Source organism: Microtus pennsylvanicus, chromosome 10 (assembly GCF_037038515.1).
Source record: "Microtus pennsylvanicus isolate mMicPen1 chromosome 10, mMicPen1.hap1, whole genome shotgun sequence".
Lineage (NCBI taxonomy): Eukaryota > Metazoa > Chordata > Mammalia > Rodentia > Cricetidae > Microtus > Microtus pennsylvanicus.
The window spans coordinates 82,462,559-82,478,002 of record NC_134588.1 but is presented as its reverse complement, the minus strand read 5'-3'; the positions used below and the strand labels follow the sequence as shown (position 1 = coordinate 82,478,002).

At 39.6% G+C, this 15,444-nt stretch overlaps 1 protein-coding gene across 1 annotated transcript; it reads left to right on the top strand.

Annotated features, from left to right (window-relative positions):
- Positions 1-4,108: 4,108 nt before the first annotated feature.
- On the top strand, positions 4,109-7,584 carry LOC142858347 (uncharacterized). Its single transcript, XM_075987532.1, has 4 exons — positions 4,109-4,142; positions 4,452-4,512; positions 5,610-5,945; positions 6,033-7,584. Exons 1-4 carry the CDS (start codon positions 4,109-4,111, stop codon positions 7,582-7,584), a joined length of 1,983 nt encoding a protein of 660 aa, XP_075843647.1.
- Positions 7,585-15,444: the final 7,860 nt, after the last annotated feature.

Here is a 15,444-nt window from a genome sequence, read left to right as displayed (position 1 = left end):
TGCTCTTAGATCTTAGCTTGAGATTCTATTCTAAGCTCCCATAAGGAAGGATTATAAAATAGGAGTAGCAACCAAATAAACCTGTTCATTATCTGAGTTGCTTTTGGTTTGATAATTTAATAACAGCAACAGAGAAAAAAGTTGGTACAAACATGGGACTCAAAAGAGATTTTGTTGCTGCCAGGTACCTGGGAATGTTGATTCCTGGGAGAATGCTGAAGATATTAGATCTTTAGATGGCAGAAGCCATAGAGAGCTGGACAAAGAGCTTAATCAGCTCTTTTCGTAGGACCTAGAAGATGGAAATGTTGGATGATAGACAATAGAGGTCCAGGTCATAGAATTTTAGTAGGGGAATAGGTTCTGCATGGAACAATGGAGTTGACCTGACCTACCTGCTTTGAGAGACCTGGGTCATAGGTTTTTCAGGTTAACTTCCATGGTTCCTGGTACACAGTGTGACTCCAAGGTCCTGACAGACTATTGCATTCCCTGAGACCGTGAAAAACATTCAGGCTGATTTGTGCTTCTTTTAGGATCCCTAGGAATCATGAAAGTTTAACAGGACAGTTGGAATTAGACATTAATCTTGTATGTGCTGTAGAAGATGCAAACTTCATTGTATGCTTGAGACTACAACTATATTGATCCTAGAAATTGCAATTATCTTCTGTTTCTGATAAAGAAATAAAAAGTCCCACTGCTCTCAAAAGAACAGTCATAGCTTTGCCTTGCTATGGCCTTTCCAGCCCAAGTCTGGCTTCCTTTTTTGTGGCTCCATCAGGTGATTTTGGCTTGGTAAGTAAGCACGGGTGCTTAGCAGACTTCATCAAAAATTTATCTAGAGATCATTTGTGTGATATATGTTTGCCCTAATCTTTCTTATTCTCTCAATGTCCTGAAAAAGTGAGAAAGGCAGAATTAAAAAGGAATAGATTGATTTTTTTGTACAAAATATTGCTTCTATTCAATGGTTATTACTGATGTCTCCTTCAGTGAAAAGGAAAACAAGTAGAAAGAAATAAAAAATGCAGCTGCAAGTTTCTCTCCTGTCTGTCAGCTCCCAAATAACAACTCAGAAGCTTATATTAATTAATATTTGGACAGTGGCTCAGACTATTACTGGCTAGTTCTTACATTTCAATTAACCCATATTTTTATATATTCTTGCCACATGGTTCATGGCTTGTTATCTCACATCTTGTTTTTCTTGTGCCTCTTGGAGTCTTGTTTCCACCTTCTTTTTCTCTGCAGCTGTTTGGATTTACCAGGTAGGTATATTCATCCCTGTCATAGACCAACCAGCTTTATTCATCAACCAATAAAAGCAACACATATTTGCAGCATACAAAAGGACATCCCACATCAGAAATGTCTGTGTTATGTTAAGAAAAACAATGCTAGGTAATTTCAGGTGGCAGTCCAGTGGTGAAAAAGGTGCAGAGATTGTCATGAATTTATTTACCGTCAAAGAGTAGAGCCTGGCTGTGCATTAAAGCCTAGGAACATGCTTGGGGTGTAAGACCTCATCTAGCTAAGCCCTTAATTTATGGAAGGAGTATGTAAAGTAATATCTTGTCCCAGGAACAACATCGTACAGAACTTGCAGCAAATTTGGTCCAAACTTGGTGGGGTTAATCAAATCTTGGCAGGATCACCTATGTCATACTGATACGGAAAACAAGAAAGATGCAAAATGTAAAGAGAATGGATTCTTCTTCTGTGATCAGGTCATCACTATTTTCTCCATCTATGTTTGGCAGAATCAGAGACCCAGTGAAGATGAGATTGTAAAAGTTCATTCCATGATGTGTTGGATATGAACCTGGGTCACACTTCAGACTACAGTATGTTGAAATACCCAAGCTATGAGACCTCTGTCATGGAGAGCTGCATAGGGGTGTGGAAATAGCAAGAGTGAGGTACATGAGAGGTTGAAGGGTGTTGTGTGAGATTTTGACCATATTTTGATAAAATACCATGTTTGGAGTCAGAGAACAGAACTATTTTTTTACTGACCGAAAACTACCATAGAGGTTTGGAGGGCTGTGGATAGATAGGAGATAAGAAGTAGGGCTGAGAGAAGTTCATGGGCTTTTTTTGGATGGAGATTTAGAAGAGGTTGGAGTCATTGGTGGCTTGTCCACTGCTTCTCTGATATTTGTGGTTCTAACCCTGATATCTGACTTCCAATTTATATTGATAAAGATTAGTTAACACTTCATCCAGCCCCCTAAAACATACACTTAATAAACAGAAAGGGGTGATTAAGACCCCCAGGTATAGATTACACAGTAGTTTATTATTTTTAAAAGTTTTTAATGCTAATTAAAAGGAAATGGGAGCTGTGGAGAAGCCATGGAGCACCAGGAGGGAAAGATGTGCACTCCCAGTTGGTACCTTGCTGGTTGGCCAGGAAGTATATTCACTACCTCTGGGAGCCATTCTCTCTGTACCAGATTCAGGGTTGCAGTGAGTTTGTGTCACAATTAAGCAATTTGTAACATGTTGGTCCAGGAAGCTACCATTTTGAAACCACATGTATTTCTGCTACCACTGAATCAGGAAGACCTCTCTTAAAGGAGCCATGGCACCCTGTTTGTCACCAGCAAATAGAGCCCATCAAAAAAAAAAAATAAAGTAATTATTAGCTACAAAGAAGTGGTGCTTAAGTCTCTTCTTGGTGGGTTTTTTTTTGTGCCTAAAATCCCTCTCCAAGCTCTCTCAGGTTTTTTGAATTAGTCAGTCACTTTAGTGCCAATTTCTAGGCAGAGGTGTTTGGTCATGCTCAGATGCCCAGACCCGAAATAATAACACAGAAACTATCGTTCGTATATGTGGTGCTGTGTAGCCTATAGCTTAAGTGTATTTCTAGCTAGATCTTATATCCTAAACTAACCCATCTCCATTAATCTGTACATCACCATGAGGTCATGACCTACTGGCAAAGTTTCAGCGGTTTCTGGTGTGGGCATCTGTCTACTGCAGTGGCTACATGGCTTCTTGCTGTCTTTGCCTACTCTCTCTCTCCATCTCTGTTCTGATTTCCCTCCTGGCTTTACTCTGGTAAGCCATTGGTCAAAAGTAGCTTCATTCATTAACCAATAAAAGCAACACATATACAGAAGGACTTCCCACACTATACATGCATGTGCACCATGCCTGTACCTGGTCCTTACAGTGATCAAAATATGGTATAGAAACCCTAAACTTGGAATGATGGAAAGTTGTGATCTGCCATGTAAGTCCTTGTGCCCTCCTGTATGCAAGGCCAGGAGGGCTCTTCTACTATTGAGACATGTTTCCTACACAGTATTGAATACTTGTGGTCAACATAAATGTTGCTAATGTTTTTGTTTGTTCATTTGTAACTTTTTAAGCACACTGTGTCTTTTAGTAAAATCTTATTAATATTACAGTTTAAATTGGGGCATTTCTAGTTTCTGGAAGATGAATACAGCGCTGGAGTGAATGCATACCTCTTTGTAGGAAATTCAGAAAAAAACGCTCTGAGTTCTCTCTATCTTTTATGTTTGATTGATTTTTCATGGTAAACAGGGACGTAATATGTATTTCTGACTGTCCTAGAAGTGATTGTATTGATTAGGCTGGTATTCAACTCAGAGGCAGATATACATGCCTCTAACTTCTGAGACCTAGGATTAAAGGCCTGACCCAAGTCATGAAGCTTGCCTCTCTTATTTTTCTTTTTTGTAGTTTTGAATTAATAATTCATAGAATTTCTCTCATGTATATTTTATACTGTTGATTTGTTCACTTGTCTTTCATAGTTTGCTAATAAGCATTTATCTTGCAAGGTGATCTCCCATTCAAAATGTTCAGAAATGACAGGTGAACCTATTTAGTTTGCTTCTCAATTAATTTGGTGATTAAATTATGATATCTGTGTCATGGAATAAGTACAGGGAACACCACAGTTCTTTGACCATACTCTCAAAGAAATATATATATTGAGAGAGAGAGAGAGAGAGTTGTCAATGTTTGGATATTTTAGAATACAGTGACATATGATGATGTGCATGTTGACTTCACTTTGGAAGAATGGAGTTTGTTGGATACTTCCCAGAAGAATCTCTACAAAGATGTGATGCTGGAGACCTACAGAAACCTTACTACTATAGGTAAGACTCAATTTTCATTCACATTTCAAAATAAGTGTTAGGACAAGAGCTAGTTCAAGGACAGTGAGGGCTGTTACACAGAGAAACTCTGTCTCAGGGGAAAAACACTCAAAATAAGGAAACAACTGTTCATTGGTGACTGATGCTCTTTTGTAATGTGATTGAGAAAGAAGAGGAAGAGGAAGAACAAGAAGAAGAATAAGAAAAGAAGAAATCAGTAGTCATGGTTGTAAAGGTTTATTGAAGATAGCAACTAAAATTTTTAAATTTTTCACTAAATAACCTCCATTTTCTGGCACTATATTTTAGGATACAGTTGGAAAGACCATAATATTGAAGAACATTTTCAAAGTTCTAGACAACATAAAAGGTAATTTTCATGTATAAGTTGATAGGAATGTACCTCTAAAGAATTTGCAATGTGTCCTAGATGTTTTAAACAGAAGCAACAATGTAAATAATACAGTACACCAATGTTTATTAAATTCTCACAGAATCATATACCTCAATTTAAGATAAGCAAACTGCATTTGCAAGCCCTTTTTAAAGAAAGAAGTTAAGAAAACCATGTCTTAACCTATATAAACCTTTGAATCATAACACAATGAGAGCTATCTTATAGAATCCATTTATTTGATACTATTCATTTTATAATAGGTATACATGTTGAAACATGATAAATATTTTTTTAAAACTGTCAAGTAAATTAATAGTCCCTAGAAAAGCTAATGTAACCCATATACTTGTGAGTTTGTTAAGTTTACAGAGGGGGCAGTCATAGTAAAGCATCAAGAGGCAGTTGTTATGTAGAAATATGCAGAAACCTAAATCCAAATACCAGAAGTCTATGAGGACATAAAGTCAAAATGTGAAAATGTGGTAACCTTACATTTATTATTTTTCCTTTACTGAATATATCATACGCTACTCTGTATACAAGCCACATGAGCATAGGGATGAGAGTAGCTGTACCTCTCTCTCACAACAATTAGAAGATGTGTAGCTGTCCCCATGTTCCATATACTTGTTGAATTTGATGTACAAGTGTACAAGTAGGTAGTAGGACTAGGAATACTGTGAGTACTAGTAGTACTAGGAGACTTTGTAAAAACTTGTGTTTGTCCTAGTTCACTTAGGAAATGTCATATCACTCACAGTATAGAAAACTTTTATGAATGCAGTAAGGGTGGTAAAGCTCTGAGTTTGTTTCAGTTTTCTTCAAATATATGAAAATGTTTAGAGAAAAAAGATTCTGTAATGTGACTATGTAATAAAGGATGATATTATCAGTCATCTTCAAAGATACAAAACAAGGGGAACAACATGACTGTAACCACAATGATAAAACCTTAAGATATAATTCCCCTTTAAAAGTTAATCAAATTGTAAAATTAATTCATACAAATGAAAATATTCAACAATGTATTGAATGTGGTTATGTTTTGACATGTACCATTATCATTGCAGGAATGAAAGAAGTCAAACTAGAGAGAAAACTTCTTTATATACTCAATGTGTTAAAGACTTTGCACATGACAGTCATCTTCAGAGGCATGAAAAACCACAAAATAGATTGAAACCCTATGAATGCAATGAGTGTGGCAAAGCCTTTGCACATCGTGCTGCTCTTCAAAGGCATAAAAGAACCCATACTGGAGAGAAACCCTATGAATGTAATCAGTGTGGTAAAGCCTTTGCAGATCGCCCTCATCTTCGCAGGCATGAAAGAACCCATACTGGAGAGAAACCCTTTAAATGTAATCAGTGTGGTAAAGCCTTTGCAGTCCATACGTCTCTTCAAGTGCATGTAAGAAGAGCCCATACTGGAGAGAAACCCTTTAAATGTAATCAATGTGGTAAAGCCTTTGCAGATCGCCCTCATCTTCGCAGGCATGAAAGAACCCATACTGGAGAGAAACCCTTTAAATGTAATCAGTGTGGTAAAGCCTTTGCAGTCCATACGTCTCTTCAAGTGCATGTAAGAAGAACCCATACTGGAGAGAAACCCTTTAAATGTAATCAGTGTGGTAAAGCCTTTGCAGATCGCCCTCATCTTCACAGGCATGAAAGAACCCATACTGGAGAGAAACCCTATGAATGTAATCAGTGTGGTAAAGCCTTTGCATATCCCAGTTTTCTTAAATATCATAAAAGAACCCATACTGAAGAGAAACCCTATGAATGTAATCAGTGTGGTAAAGCCTTTGCAGATCGCCCTCATCTTCACAGTCATGAAAGAACCCATACTGGAGAGAAACCTTTTGAATGTAATCAGTGTGGTAAAGCCTTTGCACGTCGCACTCATCTTCACAGGCATGAAAGAACCCATACTGGAGAGAAACCCTTTAAATGTAATCAGTGTGGTAAAGCTTTTGCAGATCGCCCTCATCTTCACAGTCATGAAAGAACCCATACTGGAGAGAAACCCTTTAAATGTAATCAGTGTGGTAAAGCCTTTGCCCGTCACAGTACTCTTCAAAAGCATAAAAGAACTCATACTGGAGAGACACCATTTGAATGTAATCAGTGTGGTAAAGCCTTTGCACAACACAGTACTCTTCAAATGCATATGAAAACACACAATGGAGAGAAACCCTATGACTGTAATCAGTGTGGTAAAGCCTTTGCATATCCCAGTTTTCTTAAATATCATAAAAGAACCCATACTGGAGAGAAACCCTATGAATGTAATCAGTGTGGTAAAGCCTTTGCATATCCCAGTTTTCTTAAATATCATAAAAGAACCCATACTGGAGAGAAACCCTATGAATGTAATCAGTGTGGTAAAGCCTTTGCATATCCCAGTTTTCTTAAATATCATAAAAGAACCCATACTGGAGAGAAACCCTATGAATGTAATCAGTGTGGTAAAGCCTTTGCACATCGCAGTCATCTTCACAGTCATGAAAGAATCCATACTGGAGAGAAACCCTATGAATGTAATCAGTGTGGTAAAGCCTTTGCATGGCACACTTATCTTCACAGTCATGAAAGAACCCATACTGGAGAGAAACCCTTTAAATGTAATCAGTGTGGTAAAGCCTTTGCCCATCACAGTAGTCTTCAAATGCATATAAAAAGACACAGTGGAGAGAAACCATTTAAATGTAATCAGTGTGGGAAAGCTTTTGTATGTCACACTTATCTTCACAGGCATAAAAGAACCCATACTGGGGAGAAACCCTATGAATGTAATCAGTGTGGTAAAGCCTTTGCACGTCACACTCATCTTCACAGGCATGAAAGAACCCATACTGGAGAGAAACCCTTTGAGTGTAATCAGTGTGGTAAAGCCTTTGCACAACACAGTACTCTTCAAAAGCATAAAAGAACCCATACTGGAGAGAAACCCTATGATTGTAATCAGTGTGGTAAAGCCTTTGCAGATCGCAGTACTCTTAAAATGCATGAAAGAACGCATATAGTAGAGAAACCCTATTAATGTAATCCATGTGGTAAAGCCTTTGTTTGTCACATTAATCTTTAAATACATGAAAGAAGCCATACTGGAGAGAAACCCTATGAATGTAATCAGTGGTAAAGTCTTTGCTCATCACACTCATCTTCAAAAGCATAAAAAACCTATACCAGAGAATAATTCTATGGTAATTAGCATGGTAAAGCCTTTTTTTGTCACAGTAACCTGCAAATACATGGAAGAAGTTATACTAGAGAGAAACTTTATGAATGTATTCACTGTGGTAAAGTGTTTGTCGTGGTAATCTTCAAAAACATGAAACAACCCATACTGAATAGAAACCCTGTAAGTGTAATTTGTGTGGTAAAGCCTTCCCATAGATCATAGTCATCTTCAAGTCATAAAACAACACATATTGGAGAGAAATGCTTTGAATGTCGTCAGTGTGGCGAAGCATTCGCCTTTAACCTTATTCTTCAAATGCATAAAAATCCCATACTGGAGATAAACTCTATGAATGTACTCAGTGTAGTAAAGCATTTGCATGTATGAATAATCTTCTAAGTAATGAGAAAAAATCATACTGCAGAGAAACCAGATAAATATATTTAGTGTGGTAAAGGTTTTCACTTTATACAAGAGTGAAAAGTTTTCTGTGCTACAATCTGTCAGAGCATTTGCATATTACAATAGACTCTGAGTACCTGAAAAAGATACTGAGGATTTCTTATTATAAAATATTTGATAAGATCTTTAGCCAAAACACTTATAATCAGCTACACAAGACTATTCAGAAGAAATACATTTGAACAATGTAATCAAGCATTAAGATGCCCTTTATACACTGCGTATACTTAAAATTCATGGAAAAATGATTTTCTGTAGCCCTATGTGTAGGGTAAATGTGCCAGCCAAATAAACATACCTTGATTCTGAAACCAAAGCCAGTGAAAGACATAATGTTTGACTCTGAAATTTGAGCCAAAGAAATACACCCTGAGCCTGAAACCAAGACTTTGTTCTTGATTCCAGAGCCAGTAAAAGAAACATCTTGACCCTGAAATGAGACTCAAAGATAAAAGGGGCCTGTGAAAGAACACACTTTGACCCTGAAACCAGAGCTAAGGAAACACACTCTACCCTTGTCCAACAGAGCATAAAACCAACTAATACCTAAGCTTGAGATCTACCAACCCACGAGCATAAAATCAGCCAATTTCTGCACTTGTTCAAGATCAGGGTTTGACATCTAACCAATTCTCATCCTGAAACTCTTTCCGGAAAATCTCTGCCCCTAAGAAGTCCTCTATAAATCTTGTACTTCTATGGGAACACATTCCGCCCCTTCAGCCAATAGCCTTTACGATGCCAGCCCACTTGGGTGTGGTCTCTGATAATGTAAGAAGCAGCTGTAAAGTTTGTGATTTCTCTCTCTCTCTGGCTCCCACTTCCAGCTGCTAGACTCTGTTCCTGTTAATGCATCGGACTGTTATCTAGTACAGTGATCTCTAAGTTTTCCTTAAATACCAAATGTTTTAATTGTGGTAGAATGGTACATCTGAGAATAGATTGTAGACAAGGAATACCTAGGAATATTGTCTCCTCTGGGAATGGCTGGAATTGAATGACTCAGCCTTCGGGTATATGTAGGAGGTGTAGCAAAGGCCGACATTGGTCCAATGAATGTAGATCAACAAAAGACTTTAAAAATTTGCCCTTTTCCATGCTTATTTTGTCTATATCATACTCTTCAAAAGTTAATGATAGCTAATTCTGGAGAAGATGTGGAGCAAGAGGAATACTCATCCATTGATGGTGGTATTGCAAACTTGTGCAACCACTTTGGAAGTCAGTGTGGCAGTTTCTCAGAAAATTGGGAATACTACCTCAGGATCCAGCAATACTACTCTTTGGAATATACCCAAAAGATGCTCAATCATAAAATATTATTTGTTCAACTATGTTCATAGAAGCATTATTTCTAATAGCTAGAACCAAGAAACAAACTAGATGCCCTTAAACTGAAGAATGTTTAAAGAAAGTATGGCACATCTACACATGGAGTACTACTCAGTGGTAAAGAAAAATAATGACTTCTTGAATTTTACATGCAAATGGATAGAATTAGAAAACACTATCCTGAGTGTGGTAACACAGACCCCCCGAAAAATGATTATGGTATGTACTCATTCATAAGTGGATACCAGACATAAGCAAAGGACATCAAGCCTATGGTTCATGATCCTAGAAAAGCTAAGTAATGAGGTGAATCCAAAGAGAAACATATATAGACCCTCCTGGAAATTGGGAACTTGACAAAAATTTGGGAACATGGGAACAGAGGGTAAAAGCAAACAGAGATGGGGTAGTTGAGGAGAACTTGAGGGAATGGGATAGGTGAGAAGGAGATCGAATAGATACGAGAGAGCAAGGAAAGAGATATTTTGATTAGGGAGGTAGCAAGAAACGTGGCTCTAGAATAATGTCCAAGAACCCGCAGGGGTTACCCCGGCTAAGATCCTAAGCAATAGAGGAGAAGGTGTCTGAACTGGTCTTACCTGTAGTCAGACAGATTATTTTAAATATCACCATAGAACCTTCATCCAAGAAGAGATGGGAATAGAGGCAATGACACACATCAGAGCACTGGAGTGAGCTCCTAAAATCCAGTTGAAGAGTGGAAGGGGTGAGAGAATGGAAGGAATTCAAGACCATGAGGTGTTCATTCACTGAGACAGTTTGCTTGAGCTCACCAACTCTAACTGGACTGCGAGTCAACTCTGAAGGGGGTTGACAGTTGGTGCAGACTGCAGGGCTACTGATAGTGACACTGGGATTTGTCTTTACAACATCTGCTGGCTTCTTGGGATTCTATTCTCTTCTAATGTAAGCTTTGCTCAATCATGGTCTAGTAGGGTAGGGTGCATGGACCTCTCTTAAGATCAGAGGAAGTGGGGTGGTAGTGTCTATGAGAGCAACATAGAAAGTAATATATCTATCTGCTCAAAGTTCTGTCAATCCAGTTGGCACACAAGAAAACCAAGCCTGGTGGTTGAAAGTTCTGCTGCCTGATGGAATAAGCTCTTGGTGACTCTTCCCTACAGCCGTCATTATGATTCAGCTGAATGTTGAGGTACAAAACAATCTTTGGTTCCATCAACAAAACTCTCATTAGCTTCTCTTATGCAGGCAGCATCTTTTGCCATGCCACCCTAGGACTTCCTAGAAGACTAGTTCTAAACACATGCATTTAAAAGACATGTAAAATCAGGTGGTGGTGCCTTATGCCTTTAATTCCAAGACTTGGGAGGCAGAGGCAGGCAGATCTCTGTGATTTTGAGGCCAGATTAGTCTACTTGAGCTAGGTCTAAGGCTAAAAGCTACAGAGAAACCCTGTTTCAAAAAAACTAAAACAAAACAACCGCAAGTGGTATGCTGGAAGTGCCACGGACAGTCAAGTCTTCAGTGAATCCCTAGTTTCTTTGTGTCTGAGATTCTTCCTCTAAGAGATGAGATGGTAGCAATCACCTAGGAAGATGAAAATTCAGAGTCATGAATTCTTATTACTGACATGACCTTTAGGGTCAATGTGACTGTGTCAAGATGCATGTGTGGAAAGTTGCACTGGGCAGAAATTTGAGGACCATTTCAGAGGAGAGTGGTGTATGGCGGCTGATGGGTTAAATGGGAAAGGGACACCTACCACAGGAGATGGAGATCACAGGCTTCAGCAAATGCCACCTGGAAGTACTGAGGAAGACAATAGATTAAGTGCAAACACTGATGCAACTGAAAAGCTCTGTTAATGGGGATTGTAAAGTAAGGCAATCTGTAACTGAGTTTTACCTTGAGATTGTAAAATTTCCTTTCTTCAGACCTAATGCTTGGTGCCCATACCATAAAAAGCTGGGTTCAAAAACTAGCCTTTGTCACAGCCAAACATAGTTCATTTCTGGCTGTGGTCTCAGCTAGCTGATAAGCTTGTTGTGCCTCATGGAGATTTTTTATTTTATATTTTTATTCTTTCCTGGATTCTGTTTTCTGGAATAAAATTGCTTCTGGTTTATTAGACTTTGGTGGTCTGTCTCCATCTTTGTGTAATCCACCCTGGACCCAACATACCCAGTCTGGCCAAGATAGAACACGTATCTCCATCCATCTCCTGGCGTGAAGATTGTTTTCCCTACCCTTGGACAACAGGAACTCAAGCTTTCCTGACTTGGGACTCCAAAGCATATGAGCAGCTGCCTATACCTCTTGGCTTTATTCTTGACATTGGGGTCTGGAGACTTGGGCTGAGTCCTGACAGCAGCCAAGCCTGCAGGGTCTCTAATGACAGGCATACTAGGCAGCCTGTTCTGAGATGGTTCATCCTCTAATCTTGAGCCAAATCCCCCAACACTCCTGAACAGGTCACTCCTTGTAGCTCCCATATATCCTGATGGATCTGTGTTTCTGAAGAGCCCTGAGTAACACGGTGCCCAGTAACATAATCTCCTGTGAGAGGAAAGCAGTTTGTGATATCTGAAGGGACAGAGCAGCCTGGGAGATGCCATTGGAGTCCAGTTTCTGATCCCACTCTGCTATTATGTCTTTGAGTTTGGCAGAAATTAATGTCTTTTAGAAGTCTCCTTTCCAGCCAGACAATGGTGGCACACCCCTTTAATCCCAGCATTCAGGAGACAGAAACAGGAGGATCTCTGTAAGTTTGAGGCCAGCCCGGTCTACAGAGCAATTCCCGGACATCCAAAGCTACACAGAGAAACTCTATGATTAAAAGAAAGTCTTCCAATCTGGGCAGTAAGGGCAGAGTAGACGGTGAAGCAGGGAGGCAGGCAATGAATGAACAGGCCAAGATGGTGAAAGTGAGACTCTAGGCAGGTGTCAGGAGTTGGCTATCCTGCCTGGCCCCAGGTTGCTGAGGGTTTGTCTATAACCCTTAACTTGGTTGATCTAAGACCAGGGGATATTTAAATAGACTTGGAATTGCAACACCCAGTCTGATTCCAGATGACTCTGCACAGCTTCCTGGTCCCCAATTAACCTTCTGATTATGCTATGGAGTCATTCCATGGGGCTCCAGCAACTGGAAATGGCCTCGGAGCCTTAAGGACAGGCATTGATGGAGGCACAGCCATGAATCACTGGCTGGAAGCCTGGCAGCCACTCCTTATCAAGAAAAAGACCAAGCAAAGAATGTTACAAATGGAAAGAGAAGCTCCGATCCAGCAATGCTCTCAGTGGGTGGAACCCAGACTCCCCCCGAAAGCCTCAGACTTTTTGTAGGTGGGGGACCTAGACGGAGGGTCCCATCTGCTCTGGGAGCCACAGACATTCCTCTTATCTGCAGGGTACCAGGGAATGGGCCAGGTGTCTGCAGGCTCCTTCACTTCTTTCCAGTACTGGAAAGTGGTGGCTGCAGAGGGAAGCCAATGATGTTACATCTCACTGAATCTCGTCAGGTTGAAGGCACTACTTTTATCAAGCATCTGTGCTGCTCTTGACTTTCTATAGGGTCAGATATCTTTCTGTCCCCCAATGTGGCTCTAGTCTGAGTAACTTACTAAATGATTACAGTTTTCCTAAGCCCTCCCTGTGAACCAATAAGTAAGAAAACAGTTTAGGGGAGGAAGGGTTGATTTTGCTCATGGTTTCAGAGACTTTACTCATCGTGGCAGGGAAGGCATGGTCAAATAGAGCTCTGTTAAATCACAGGATCCAAGAAGCAGAAGGGAGCTTCAAAAGAGCTGCAAAAGCTCCCAAGGGAACACCACACAGGGACTCAGATTGCAGGCCTTTTTCAGGTTCAATCAAATTGTGATCAAAATCAACCTATCCCATCCTAATAGTTTGTAAATGGCCCCTTTATTACATTGGCCCCAATTAATTGCTTGTAGATAACATCAGTTCCCTTCTGAGACCTGGATGCAGGCACCAAGCTTGAGTAGAGCACAAAGCATATGTAGGTGTGTGTGTGTGTGCAAGTGTATGGTTGTTTGTACACTTTTCATATACATATTGCAACTGAGTCTATATATACCACACAGATCACTACAATGGCAGTCTGTCTCAGTGCCAAATTGATCAGAGAGTGTGACATATGCTAAGTTGCCCCTTGGAATTTTCTCACCTGATTGCACAATTGGAGGTACACAGCTCTTTCACTAACTTTAAAGATTTTAGGGCTGGCCTCTGTGGATTCGGCACAGTTGTTTCTGTTCTGGGCATCTCGTCGATGTTGAGGACCAAAAGAAATTGGCCGGAGAAAGTGATATATATCATTTCTAAACTGTAAGTACAAAGTTTCTGAGCCCCGCTCTTGTCACTCACTTCTAAACTATACCCGTGTTCCCCAACAGGATAGATAGAAACAGCTGTGATGGAAATACATATGACATAAACATATGACATTCACTAGTTAGGCTAGTGAATTAAAGCTCCATAAGGTCTTCTCATCTTCTACTATTATTCCCATCTCTTCATGGGAAAGTCAATTTCACTGATTGGGAGTGAGAGAGAATTGAATCCTCGTTTATCCATTGATTCCAGTCCACAGTTAAGGAACATGTGATTAGCTACTTTTGCATAGTCAGGATACAGCGGCCATTTAATGTCCTTCACTGGGCAGGGAGTGCCTCTAATACCTTTTATGCTAAAGGTGATATTTTTGGTAAACAGGCAGAATTCATGTTTGCCAAGTTTTCTTTGCTCTTTTGATCTTTTCTATGGCACACCTGTGTTAGATTAACATTTTTATGTCAGTGGGTCTAATTAGTAGTAGTAGTTACACCTGGGGTTGTTAACTAACAATGGTTATCCCAGTTGTTCCAGGTTTGTGCCTGGAGAACGGTGTTCTTGTTACTCATGTTAACAGTATCTCATCTATATGATTATAGATTGACCCAATTAGCATTAATAGGAAATCATTAGAGTTTGAGAAATGCAGGTGTTGTAGTGCTGAGCTTCAACACTTTCTTTATTGGCGGCTGCTTTAAGACAACAATTGTCTGAGGTCCTTGATATTTATTCCCTATAAATGGTTGTTTTCATTCCTGAGGAGCTGTGCCCCTTGAGCCTATAGTTTAAGTTTACATTTTGATTATAAGTTCTTATGGTGAACTTAAAGTTGATCTAAAATTCTTTATTGGGTAACCAGCTATCACCAAGGTCGGTAGGCTTTCCACCTCTACCTAGAAATAGTCCCACTATTGCTGTGGGACAATGGTCTATACCCTGTCAATTGTATTTTAAATAAATGGAGATTGGCCAGTAGCCAGACAGGAAGTATTAGCAGGGTGACCCAGCAGGAAATAGAGGTGGGGCAAGGAGAACAAGAGAATTCTGGGTAGAGGAAAGAGTCAGTCTGCAGCTATCACCCAACACAGAGGTGTGACATGAATAAGGTACCAAGTCACATGGCTAACACAGACAAAATTAATGGGCTAATATAAGATGTTACAAGAAATGAAACCGTTCAAAGTGACCTAATTGCTTTCCACCCGAACCACTCTGTTTAGGCTAGCCTAAAACACTTCATAAGTGACAAGGGCCCTCACAAGCCAATAACAATTGGGAGGGCATTGCCTCAAGGATAGCCAAGAACTGACCAATTAAAAATATATCCATAGTATGCTTCATCAATATACCCCAAGGACAGATAGGAACAGACCAACAAAAAACATACTTATTTCATACTTCATTTGCATAAAATAAAAAATAAAAAGGAGAGTAGTTGGGTTTGGTGACACACACGTTTAATCCCAGCATGTGAGAGGCAGAGGCAGATGGATCACTGTGAGTTCAAGGATGACCTGGTCTACAGAGTGAGTGCTAGGACAAAGATGCACAAAGAAACCCTGTCTCAAAAAACTAAAAACTAAAAAT